Here is a 13718-nt window from a genome sequence, read left to right on the forward strand (position 1 = left end):
TGGATGAGTAGTTGAATAACAAGGAAATAGAAGGATACGGACCGAGTAAGGGCAGAAGTTTTTTTTTTTTAGTTAGGGCATCATGATCAGCACAGGCTTGGCGGGCCAAAGGGTCTGTTCCTGTGCTGTACCTTTCTTTGTTCTTTGAAAGTTGCTTGACTGATACTGACAATGTGCTCCAAATACGTGAAAACAACTGTTTTGTTTGAAATGTCATTGTGGTAAGATCATGTTGGAACACCGGTGGTTTAATTGCTTGGTGTAACTGCTGCACTTAGCACACGTTGCTGAGTTGTGTTAAAACCATTTGGAAGTGGAAGTGAAAAAATTGATCTTGAAAGCATAGAGAGGAGGGAAGGAAGGCTGGCTGCTTCCTGACACACATCTTCTTCTGGATAGGTTTTCACTACTGCTGTCGATGCTCCACAGAGTAGTGACAAACATGAGATTTTCATCATCAGCAATCTATTTTCACGTAGCGTTGTTAATGTAGGAAAACATTCCAAGGAGTTTCACAGTAGCATTACAAAACAAAAGATGACACACGAGGTGATATTAGCTGAGATGATCAAAACCTTGGTCAATGGGCTTTAAGGAGTGTCTTCAAGGAGGAAAGTTGGGTAAATTGGTGCAGTTTAGCAAGGGAATTCTATAGCTTAGGGAAGGGCTCCGCAAACTGTGGGTTGCGACATTTGGGGGTCGCGAACTTCGAGGCAATAATGGCTGCCGTGGAGCTCAATCCAATTTCTGAGAGCTGCTTGCAATTTTTTAGTTTTGTTAGTGGGCATGGCCTATGGACTGCTCTTTGAGACCCTGTGGTGAAATGAAATGAAAATGGAAATGAAATGAAATTGAAATGAAATGAAATGAAAATGGTTGCTACTGGAAAAGAAAACTTGTGAAAAGATAGGTGCTTGGATTATTTTTGAGAAACCCTGCTTTTTTCTCTGGTGGGAACCAGAATGCTAGCTGAGATGAAGAACAAAGAAGAGAACAAAGAAAAATTACAGCACAGGAACAGGCCCTTCGGCCCTCCAAGCCTGCGTCGATCCGTATCCTCTATCTAAAACTGTCGCCTATTTAAAGAACAAAGTAACATTGCAGCACAGGAACAGGATGGTGTCATAACTGATGGGGAAATAGAGAACAACGTCACCCTCAGGCAGAGCAAAAAAGGTGACAAATGTGAAAATGGAGGTGGTCAATGCAGGACTGAGGGTATTGTATCTTAATGCGCGCAGTATACGGAACAAGGTAAATGAGCTTGTTGTGCACATTGAAATTGGCCGGTACGATGTTGTGGGCATCTCAGAGACATGGCTGCAAGGGGATCAGGGCTGGGATCTAAATATACAAGGATATGTGTCCTATTGAAAGGAAAGGCAAATGTGTAAAAGGGGTGGGGTTGCATTGCTAGTAAGGAATGAAGCTAAATCGATAGCCAGGAGCGATATAGGATCTCTGTGGGTAGAGTTTTTTTTTGTTTCTTTAAAATTTAGGGTACCCAATTAATTCTTTCCAATTACGGGGCAATTTCTCATGGCTAATCCACCTAGCCTGCACATCTTTGGGTTGTGGCGGCGAAACCCATGCAAGCACAGGGAGAATGTGCAAACTCCACACGAACAGTGACCCAGAGCCGGGATCAAACCTGGGACCTCAGCGTCGTGAGACAGTGATACTAACCACTGCGCCACGTGCTGCCCCCTCTGATGGGCGTTATCTACAGGCCCCCTAGCAGTAGTCAGGATATGGGACAGAAAATAAATCAGGAGATGGAAAAGGCATGTAAAAAGACAAAATATTACAATAATCATGGGGTACTTCAATATGCAGGTGGACTGGGAAAATCAGGTTGGTAGTGGATCCCAAGTAAAGGAATTTATGGAATGTCTAAGAGATGATCTTTTGGAGCAGCTTGTGACAGAGCCTACTAGGGAACAGACAATTCTGGATTTGGTGATGTGTAATAAGGCAGACCTGATGAGGGAATAAGGTGAAGGAACCTTTATGGAGCAGTGACCACTATATGACCAGAGTTGATTGGAAAAGGAGTCTAGCAGGTAAGACAATGGAACAGCAATGGCAGGGGTTTTTGGTGTTATTCAGGAGGCACAACAGAAATTCATCCCAAGGAGGAGGAAACATGCTAAAGGGAGGACAAGGCATTATTGGCTGATGAGGGAAGTCCAGGACAGCGTAAAAGCAAAAGAAAAAGCATACAAAGTGGCGAGAATTGGTGGGAAGCCAGATGCTTGGAAAGCATTTAAAAGTGAGCAGAGGACAACTAAAAAAGCAATAAGTGGGGAGAAGATGAAATATAAGTGCAGGCTAGCTAGTAATATAAAAGAGGATAGGAAGAGTTATTTTCAATATATAAAGGTAAGAGAGAGACATTGGACCACTGGAAAATGTAGCTGGATAAGTAATAATAGGAAACCAAGAAATGGCAGAGGAACTGAATAGTTACTTTGCATCAGTCTTCATGGTGGAAGACACCAGTGGGATGCTGCAGCTCCAGGAGAATCAGGGGGCAGAGGTGAGCGCAGTGGCCATCACTAAGGAGAAGGCTCTTGGGAAACTGAAGGGTCTGAAGGCGGATCAGTCACCTGGACTGGATGGACTACACCCCAGGGTTCTAAAAGAGATAGCTGAGGAGATTGTGGAGGCATTGGTGGTGATCTTTCGGGAATCACTGGAGGCAGGGAGGATCCTAGAGTACTGAAAAGTGGCGAATGTAACACCGCTGTTTAAGAAGGGAGAGTGGCAGAAGATGGGAAATTATAGGCTGGTTATCCTGACTTTGGTCATTGGTAAGATTTTAGAGTCCATTATTAATGAGATCGCGGAGTACTTGGAAGTGCATGATAAAATAGGATCTGAGTCAGCGCAGCTTCGTCAAGGGGAGGTCATGTCTGACAAATCTGTTCGTTCTTTGAGGAAGTAACAAGGAAGTTAGAGAAAGGAGAACCAGTGGATTTATTTCAATTTCCAGAAGGCCTTTGACAAGGTGCCACATAGGAAACTGTTAAATAAGTTAAGAGCCCATGTCTCTTAAGGGTAAGATCCTGGCATGGATAGAGGATTGGCTGACTGGCAGATGGCAGACAGTGGGGATAAAAGGATCTTTTTCAGGATGGCAGCCGGTGACTAGTGGTGTGCCTCAGGGGTTTGTGCTTGGACCACAACCTTTCACAATATACATTAATGATCTGGAAGAAGGAACTGAAGGCACGTTTGCTAAAGTTTGCAGGTGATACAAAGATCTATAGAGGGACAGGTAGTATTGAGGAAGCAGGAGGGCTGCAGAAGGACTTGGACAGGCTAGGCGAGTGGGCAAAGAAGACGCAGATGGAATACAATGTGGAAAATTGAGAGGTTATGCACTTTGGGAGGCATAGACTATTTTCTAAATGGGGAAATGCTTTGGAAATCAGAAGCACAAAGGGACTTGGGAGTCCTTGTTCAAGATTCTCTTTAAGGTTAACGTGCAGGTTCAGTCGGCAGTTAAGAAGGCAAATGCAATGTTAGCATTTATGTCGAGAGGGCTAGAATACAAGACCAGGGATGTACTTCTGATGCTGTATAAGGCTCTGGTCAGACCCCATTTGGAGTTTTGTGAGCAGTTATGGGCCCCGTATCTAAGGGAGGATGTGCTGGCCTTGGAAGGGTCCAGAGGAGGTTCACAAGAATGATCCCTCAAATGAAGAGCTTGCCGTATGAGGAACATTTGAGGACTCGAGGTCTGTACTTGTTGGAGTTTAGAAGGATGAGGGGGGAACTTATTGAAACTTGCAGGATACTGCAAGGCCTGGATAGAGTGGACATAGAGAGGATGTTTCCACTTGTAGGAAAAACGAGAACCAGAGGACACAATCTCCATCTAAATGGACGATCCTTTAAAACAAATCAGGAGGAATTTTTTCAGCGAGAGAGTGGTGAATCTGTGGAACTCTGCTGCAGAAGGCTGTGGAGGCAAAATTACTGAGTGTCTTTAAGACCGAGATGAAAAATGAAATGAATGAAAATCGCTTATTGTCACAAGTAGGCTTCAAATGAAGTTAGTGAAAAGCCACATTCCGGAGCCTGTTCAGGGAGGCTGTTACGGAAATCGAACTGTGCTGCTGGACTGCCTTGGTCTGCTTTCAAAGCCAGCGATTTAGCCCTGTGCTAAACATAGGTTCTTGATTAATGAGGGGATCAGGGTTATGGGAGAAGGCAGGAGAATGGAGATGAGAACAATATCAGCCATGATTGAATGGTGGAACAGAATTGGGGCCTAATTCTGCTCCTATGTCTTCTGGTCTAAATGCACCACATTTAATCCCCCCCCCCCCCCCCCCCCCCCCCCACACACACACACCACCATCACCACCGGTTTAAAAACTCCCGCACCCCATCAAGTTTTAACCTGGCGTGTGACACAGTCTGAGGCATTGAAATGCGATCACTCCAGGAAAAAGTTTGGGAAGTATTGGCTTAGGATCTGTTGAACTGAAGGCACAGCCACCTGTGGTGGAGTGATTACTATCAGGCATATTCAAAATACCGTACTTCAGTGGAATATTGTGGATAATGCTCCTTTTCCTTTTCTTCTTTTGGAACATGCTGCCAATGATTGATAAGTAAGCAGACTTCTTTCTTGCTCCTCATTGCTGGTTTACATTGCTGGAGATGTTGAATTTCTGGACGTTTTAGTGAGCTCAAATAGAACATAGAACATAACAGCGCAGTACAGGCCCTTCGGCCCTCGATGTTGCGCCGACCTGTGAAACCACTCTAAAGCCCATCTACACTGTTCCCTTATTGTCCATATGTCTATCCAATGACCATTTGAATGCCCTTAGTGTTGGTGAGTCCATTACTGTTGCAGGCAGGGCATTCCATCCCCTTACTACTCTCTGAGTAAAGAACCTACCTCTGCCATCTGTCTTATATCTATCTCCCCTCAATTTAAAGCTATGTCCCCTCGTGCTAGACATCACCATCCGAGGAAAAAGGCTCTCACTGTCCACCCTATCCAATCCTCTGATCATCTTGTATGCCTCAATTAAGTCACCTCTTAACCTTTGTGTCTTTGTTTCGGCCACTGCAGGCGCCGACAGGTCTGGCCCGGCGTTCAATTGCTAATATGTTGCAATTGTTCCCGGGGATAGCCGATTAAACTGCAGATGTTTGGGTTGATGTGCTGCTAATAGTCTTGAGTATCGATCTGGGCCGACTTCCCCAGAGCCGAATACGCTATTCTGTCTGCAGCTGTCCGTTTGTGTCCTGTTGACTGCTTTTCCCATCAGCCTTTTTGTTTAGCCATTTTAAATCGGGTTTTGGCCAAATTAATAGGGAATCAGCCATTTTAGGTGGCTACAACATCCACCGGTTCTCCCTTTACTGGTTGCATCTTCAAAGAATTACAGTAGATTTGTCAAGCATGATTTCCCTTTTGTAAATCCATGCTGACTTTGTCTGATTATTCCATTGCTTTCCAAATGCTGTGCAATGAAATCCTTGACAATGGATTCTAGCAACTTCCCTACTACCAACGTTAGGCTCACTGGTCTATAGCCCCCTGTTCTCTCGCTACCTCCCTTTTTGAATAGCGGGCTTATATTAGCTACTCTCCAATCTGTAGGAACCGTTCCAGAGTCTAAAGTATTTTGAAAAATGACCACCAATGGATCTACTATTTCTAAATACTCTGGGATAAAGATGATCAAGCCCTGGAGATTTATCCACCTTCAATCCCATCATCAATCCCATTAATTTCCCCGAACCATTTCTTTACTAATGCTAATTTCCTTCAGCTTCTCACTGAAACTTGTGTTTCTCAGAACTTCTGGTACATTATTCATGTGTTCCTTTGTGAAGACAGAAGCAAAGTACGAATTTAGTTCCTCAGCCATTTCTTTGTTCCCAGTTATGAATTCCCCCATTTCTGACTGTAAGGGGCCTACATTCATTTTTATCAATATTTTTTTCTCTTCGCATACCTATAGAAATTTTTTACAGTCAATTTATATGTTCCCCTCTAGCTTACTTTCATATTGTATTTTCCCCTTCTTAATCAATCACTTGGTCTGCCATTACTGAATTTTAAACGGTTCCCAATTCTGGGGTCTATTATTTTTTCTGGCTAATTTGTATGTCTTCTTTGAATCTAATATCCCTAATTTCCCTTGTGAGCCATGATATGGCCACAGTTCCCTTCATACTCTTGCGCCAAATATAAATAAACAACTTTTGGAGTTCACCCAGTTGTTCCTTGAATGCCTGCCATTGCCTGTCAGTAATGTTTCCCATTCCATCATAGCCAGCTCATGCCTCATACCATCATAGTTACTTTTATTGAGGTTCAGGACCCAGGACTCAGAATCAACTGCCTCACTATCTACTTTGACAGAATTATCATATTATGGTCACTCATCCCCAAGGGTTCTCTCACAACTAGATTGCCAACTAATCCTTTCTCATTGCACAACACCCAGTCCAAGATGGCCTGTTCCCTTGGTGGGTCCTCAACATATTGGTCTAGAAAACCACCCCGTATACACTCCAGAAATTCCTCCTCCTATTGTACTGTGACTAATTTAACTCACTCAATCTGTATGCAGATTAAAGTCGCCCATTGTCACAGATGTTCCTTTAGCACATGCCTCTCTGATTTCCTGTCTAATGCTATTCCCGACATTACCACTGAAGTTTGGTCGTCAATATATCTACCTTACAAATATTTTTTTATCTCTTGGTGTTTCTTAACTCAACTTAGACAGATTCCCCATCATCTGTGCTAATATCTTTTCTCAATATTGTATTAATATCTTCTTTAATCAACAATGCAACTCCACCACCTTTCTCTTTCTGTCCGTCTTTTCTAAAAATTGAATAGCTCCCAATGTTTAGTTCTCATCCTTGGTCACCTTGGAGCCATGTCTCCGTAATCCCAACTATATCATACTCCTTTACATCTATCTGTGCAACTAATTGAGCCACTTTATTTTGAATGCTCTGCGCGTTCAGGTACAAATTTCTTAAGGCGAGTCTTTTTAACGTTCCGTATCCTGTCCCTACTATTTTTTACATAAATTTCTAAAATATTTGAAGGAGTTGGACAAGGGAGGAATCTGCAGAGGGAACTATTGTAACTAAGTTCAATACTTAATTTCCAGACTTCTTTCTCATAAACAATAGTGGCACAGTGGTTAGCACTGCTGCCTCACAGGGCCATGGACCCGGGTTCAATTCCAGTCTTTAGTGACTGCCTGAGTAGAGTTTGCACGTTCTCCCCACGTCTGTGGATTTCCTCCTGGTGCTCCAGTTTCCTCCCACAGTCCAAAGATATACATTTTTATGCTAAATTGCCCCTTCGTGTTCATAGATGTGCTGGTTAAGAGGGATTATGGGGTAACCGGGATGGAGCGGGGAGTGGGTGCTCTTTCGGAGCGTCAGTGCAGACTCTCTTGGCCAAATGGCCTCCTTCTGCACTGTAGGAATTCTAAAATTCTTCTGTAAGGCAGACATGTGCTGGGTTCGGATTCCATGGATAAGGGGTATCCCGGTGCCTCCTGCCCAAGTGCTTATTCTATACAAGTGTGAGCCTACAGTTTTTTTGGTCGTGTGTTGATTTTTGTCTACCGACCATATCAATCATTCTCTCCTAAATCAGGAATCTATTATATAGCAAAAGGAACAGTAACCCAAGCATTGACTTTTCTTTCTTGCTCTCTCCACTTTGAAGCTGCTGTGACCCAATCTGGATCAATTAGTTCAGCGGAAACTGGAATATGAACCCAGAACTTTCCTGATCAGATTTCACCTTTTTATTTATTCCTTCTGCTTCTAATAATTTTCTCCCTCCCCATCTTGTGAGCTCATTGACTCTTTATTGGACCGCAGGTCTGTGGACATCACAGAAGGAGGCTATGCGGCCCATCATGTCTGTGCTGGCTCTTGGAAGGAGCAATTCCTTGCGTGCCAATCTCCCGCTTTCTCCCCGTAGCCTTGCACTTTTTTCCATTTCAGATAATCTAATTCCCTCTTAAATGCCTCAATTGACCTGATCATCACATCCTCAGGTGGTGCATTCCAAATCCCAACCATTCACTGCATGAAATATTTTTCCCTTGTGGCACCATTGCTGCTTTTGCCAATTATCTTCAATGTGGGACTATGATGCCTTTACCTTTACCTATCCACATGTTCAACACCATGTGTATTTTTCCCCTCCACCCTGCCCAGGGTTGCTGGTGGAGATGATCTCACCCGTGAAAATCAACTAATTTAATGCAGATGAGCATTGGGACCATCTGCCTTCCTGTACTAACCACCACCTTGACCAGCTTTTACTAGTCTTATCCTTGACTAGATGTAACAGAGGTTTAACATAGGTAACATAGGTTTAAAAACCGTAGCGATGCATTAATAACTCAGTCTTTTAATGCTAATACTTTTATCTCAGTTCAATATGCTGGATTAGAAATTTTTGATCATGTTTAAAGTTTTTTGTTTGTTTTTCTTCCAATAGGTTGATGTCAAAGACTATATGCTGGTTCAGTTAAAGGATCAGACTGTGGGCCGATTGCCTGGTAAAGTTGCTGGTGAGCAGTTTGTCATCCAAGAATGTGAAAACTGCAACATTTACGTTTTTGACCACTCTGCCACCATCAATATTGACGACTGCACCAACTGCAAGATATTTTTGGGACCTATCAAGGGTAGTGTCTTCTTCCGTGACTGTTCTGACTGTAAATGTGTTGTGGCTTGTCAGCAATTCCGCACACGGGATTGCAAAAAAATGGACGTCTTCCTCTGCTGTGCAACCCAGCCGATTATTGAATCCTCCACGGGCATGAAGTTCGGCTGTTTCCAATATTACTATCCTGAGCTGGGCTACCAGTTCAAAGATGCAGGCTTAAGCATCTTTAACAACAACTGGAGCAACATCCATGACTTCACCCCTGTTGCAGATGAGAACAATTGGATCTTGCTACCTGAAGATGCGATGCCCCAGGATTTTGTTCCTCTTCCTGATTCGGAGGAGCTGAAATCAGTTCGGATCTCCACAGAGGTGAACAGGAGCATTGTTCCAGTCACGCGAGGTCAGAGACAAAAGAACAGCGAAGAGTTGTGCTTGGTAGTATTTTTTGCTGGAGATTACACCACAGCCAATGCCAGGAAGTTAATCGATGAGGTGAGAAAATTGCAATGTTTGCACTTAGTGCTCTCTTTTGTGTATGTTTGTCATCTGTGACTTGCTCAAAACCAAGGTGCTGCAGAGTCCTTGAAGAGAATTGTGTTTCCAGGGGGCAACCAAGGGATGAATTGACAGTGTCCTGACAGTGAACTGCATTTGACCTCATTAGCACAAATGTGGAAGGCCACGTAAACTTTGCAGAGCAAAAAAGAGCAGATTTTTAAAAATCTACAAACATTGACAATACAGCATTGAGAAACCTAGATAAGGCAATAAGATTAGTATTGAACTGCTAATGAGCAAACCTGGGTACAAATGGCTGAATGATTGTGCAGTGAATTTCAATTTACCTACAGCACTTGCAGATGCTGCTCAAGGTGTGTCATCCAATTCCATTTCATTCTGATCACAATTTCGACCTCTCAATGAGCCACAAAGTATGGTGGTAGTTGATTTAATGTACTTTGTTTTTGGGACTGGGGTGGTATAAATTAGGTTAGGTTCCTTGTTTATGATAAGCCAACAACGTCTGCATATACATTTGTGTGTGCAGGATTGGGATTGTTGCGTAGAGCACTCATTGTCGAAGCTTGCAAGTGAATAAATTTGTGACCTGAGCCAGGCGTTGGGATACATTGATCTAGGCCACTGGAGCGCCCTGTAAAGACTTTAGTTGCAAAACAAATTGGCAAGACATGTGGACAGGAAAAAAGGCACAACAAAGTACTTTTAAAATGGCCAATCTGAGTTTTTGATTCAATTTATTATATCAATTATGTTGACTTAAGGTACAGCAGGATTATGTACCTGTGACCTTAAAAACTCTGACTTTCCCATAAAGAAGGAAGAGCTGCTTTTGTCTGCTCCTGCATGTTCCAACAAGCACTTGTGAAGCCTGGAGCAACATGCCTTTCTACTGGAACTGACATCTCCAAATCCCAAAACGTAAAGTTTTATCTATTTTTAAAAATCCAAGTTATGTAGCAATAGCCAATGTATAGCACTGAAGTTTTTTATTAAACTTTCCATAGTTCACTAATCTGGCACTGTTCGAGCACCACATGTTTTGGATTGAGGTGAGAACAGCGTGGTGTGGAAAGTTATTGAAATGTTCACAAGCTGGCATAGTGGAACAAAGAACAACTTGGTATTTTGATACTTCCTTTCTGCATTTGTCAGCTGAGGTGGTTTCCATGTAGGAGTAAAATGACTTGATAAAACAAGCTTGCATTTGTACAGTGCCTTTTTGTCACCTCCCAAATGCTTTACTGCCAATCAAACATTAGGTACAGCAGACAGTTTTCACACAGTAAGCCCCTACAATATCACACCAATGTCATATTGATTGAAGAATAAATATTGGCCAGCATCCTGGGGCTAACTGCCCTACTCTTCTTTGAAATCGTGCCAGGGGATCTTTTACATCTACCATGGGATAGTTGGACCTTCGATTTAATGTCTCATCCGAGAGATATAGCTCTACAGTGCAATGCTCCCTTAGTACTACTGAATGCCAGTCCAAAGTCCTGTGGACAAGTCTCTGGAGTGGGACCCTCTGACTCGAGAGGTCTCGGTTGGCATTTAATACAAGCTAACACTAAACCTTCATAATTCGTTTTTCTTGAAATCCTCAACCTAGCAATGGAAAATGGGCCCATATTTGTTTAGAAGAAAGTGAATGCTTTAAACTTGGTGAGGAAAGCTCTTTTTTGAAAGATTTTGTTTGGGGCAAAGAACAGCTTGCATTTGTATAATGTCATGTAGGAGAGAATAAGAGCGAGATTTGGAGAGATGATGGACAGCATAGTTAAAAATTGAGACTTTTCTGTTAATGATCACAATGCAGGATGGAGAAATTAAAATTATGATTTTCAAAGAATAGGTGCAAGGCAATTGCTTGGAGTTATTGCAACACCATTGAGCGTTTGGCAGGAGCTGAATAAGATAGATTTATAGAATCTCTACAGTGCAGAAGGGGGTCATTTGGCTTATGAGTCGACACCAACCCGACACCGACCTTTCAAAAGAGCATGTCCCACTCCCCCGTCCATCCTGCCCTATCCCCATAACCCCATAGGCTAATCTGCACACCCTGGACACTAAGTGGCAATTGATCATGGTCCATTCACCTAACTCGCACATCTTTGGACTCTGGGAGGAAACCAGAGCACCCAGAGAAAACGCACACGCAGACGCTGGGAGAATGTACAAACTCCACATAGTCACCCAAGGCCAGAATTGAACCTGGGTTCCTGACGCTGTGAGGTAGCAATGCTAATCACTGTGCCACCATGCCACCTGACAATTTTATGGGGGGGGGATCTCCTAGAAACCTATAAAATTCTAACAGGGCTAGACAGGTAGATGCAGGAAGGATGTTCCCGATGGTGGGTGTGTCCAGAAGCAGTGGTCACGGTCTGAGGATACAGGGTAGACTAGGACCGAGATGAGGAGAAATTTCTTCACCTAGAGAGTGGTCAGCCTGGAATTTATTACCATAGGAGGAGGAGGAGCAGTCTCTGTCAGGGAGAGAACCTGAGAACATCTAAGACACTCCGAGGGTAAGAAGGTAAGTAAGTGATTTTTACTAATTTTTACTTTTATACCTTTTTCAAATTGTGTGTCGGGGGGAAACTGAAGTGACATCACAGAAAAGCTGTGGCCTGAGTGGCTGGTTGGGAATCTACACTAAATTTTAAAAATTAAGCATTGGTAACTAATTAAACATAATTACTTAATTATAATTTAGAGGGATATCTAAGCCAGAGATCGGAGAGTACTATATTTAGCTTTCGCATTTCTATTAGAAATCTAGTGCTAGGAAACAGATAGTTAACAGTAACTTTGAAATTTAAAAAAATATATATATTTTTTAAAATTTAAATTTAAATTTTAATTAATTGACGCAATGTCAGTTAGAGGGGTGCAGTGCTCTGACTGTGAGATGTGGCAGGTCCGGGAGGCTTCCAGCGTCCCGGATGGCTTCACCTGCAGAACGTGCACCCAACTGGAGCTCCTCACAGACCGCATGGTTCGGTTAGAGCAGCAATTTGATGCACTTAGGAGCATGCAGGTGGCGGAAAGCGTCATAGATCGCAGGTATGTAAATGTGGTCACACCCAAGGTGCAGGCAGAGAAATGGGTGACCACCAGAAAGGGCAGGCAGTCAGTGCAGGAATCCCCTGTGGTTGTCCCCCTCTCGAACAGGTATACCCCTTTGGATACTGTCGGGGGGGATAGCCTATCAGGGGAAAACAGCAGCAGCCAGAGCAGTGGCACCACGGCTGGCTCTGATGTTCAGAAGGGAGGGTCAAAGCGCAGAAGAGTAATAGTAATAGGGGACTCTATAGTCAGGGGCACAGATAGGCGCTTCTGTGGACGTGGAAGAGACTCCAGGATGGTATGTTGCCTCCCTGGTGCCAGGGTCCAGGATGTCTCCGAACGGGTAGAGGGCATCCTGAAGGGGGAGGGCAAACAGGCAGAGGTCGTTGTACATATTGGTACTAACGACATAGGCAGGAAGGGGCATGAGGTCCTGCAGCAGGAGTTCAGGGAGCTAGGCAGAAAGTTAAAAGACAGGACCTCGAGGGTTGTAATCTCGGGATTACTCCCTGTGCCACGTGCCAGTGAGGCTAGAAATAGGAAGATAGAGCAGCTAAACACGTGGCTAAATGCTATGAGGAGCGGTTGAATAAACTTGGTTTGTTCTCACTGGAACGAAGGAGGTTGAGGGGAGACCTGATAGAGGTATACAAAATTATGAGGGGCATAGACAGAGTGGATAGTCAGAGGCTTTTCCCCAGGGTAGAGGGGTCAATTACTAGGGGGCATAGGTTTAAGGTGAGAGGGGCAAGGTTTAGAGTAGATGTACGAGGCAAGTTTTTTACGCAGAGGGTAGTGGGTGCCTGGAACTCGCTACCGGAGGAGGTGGTGGAAGCAGGGACGATAGTGACATTTAAGGGGCATCTTGACAAATACATGAATAGGATGGGAATAGAGGGATATGGACCCAGGAAGTGTAGAAGATTGTAGTTTAGTCGGGCAGCATGGTCGGCACGGGCTTGGAGGGCCGAAGGGCCTGTTCCTGTGCTGTACATTTCTTTGTTCTTTGTTCTTTGGAAGTAGTTGAGACCAAAAAATTGCATGTTTTCAAGATATATTACTTGGGGTGAGGGGGAATCAATGGATATGGGGGGAAAGCGGGATTAGGGATCAGCCATGATAATGAATGGTGGAGCAAGCTCAAAGGACCGAATGGCCACCTCCTGCTCCTATTTTCAATGTTTATATTTCTATCTCTGGGCAGCACGGTGGCGCAGTGGTTAGCATTGCTGCCTCACAGCACCGAGGTCCCAGGTTCGATCCCGGCTCTGGGTCACTGTGCATGGGTTTCGTCCCCACAACCCAAAGGTGTGCAGGGTAGGTGGATTGGCCAAGCTAAATTGCCTCTTAATTGGAAAAAAAATAATTGGGCACTCTAAATTTGTTTAAAATAATATATTTCTATCTCGATGCTCAGTTGGAGAACTCT

General features: G+C 43.8%; 1 protein-coding gene across 2 annotated transcripts in view; it reads left to right on the top strand.

The window, feature by feature from the left end:
• The window catches only part of rp2 (RP2 activator of ARL3 GTPase), an 81898-nt gene that overhangs the window by 38951 nt on the left and 29229 nt on the right, over positions 1 to 13718 (top strand). For both annotated transcript variants that reach the window (XM_072477262.1, XM_072477261.1), the window contains exon 2: positions 8519 to 9184. In XM_072477262.1, coding sequence (XP_072333363.1) covers positions 8519 to 9184 — 666 coding nt within the window. The remainder of the gene's footprint in view (positions 1 to 8518; positions 9185 to 13718) is intronic.

The sequence above is a fragment of the Scyliorhinus torazame genome, chromosome 15, assembly GCF_047496885.1.
Source record: "Scyliorhinus torazame isolate Kashiwa2021f chromosome 15, sScyTor2.1, whole genome shotgun sequence".
NCBI classification, from domain to species: domain Eukaryota; kingdom Metazoa; phylum Chordata; class Chondrichthyes; order Carcharhiniformes; family Scyliorhinidae; genus Scyliorhinus; species Scyliorhinus torazame.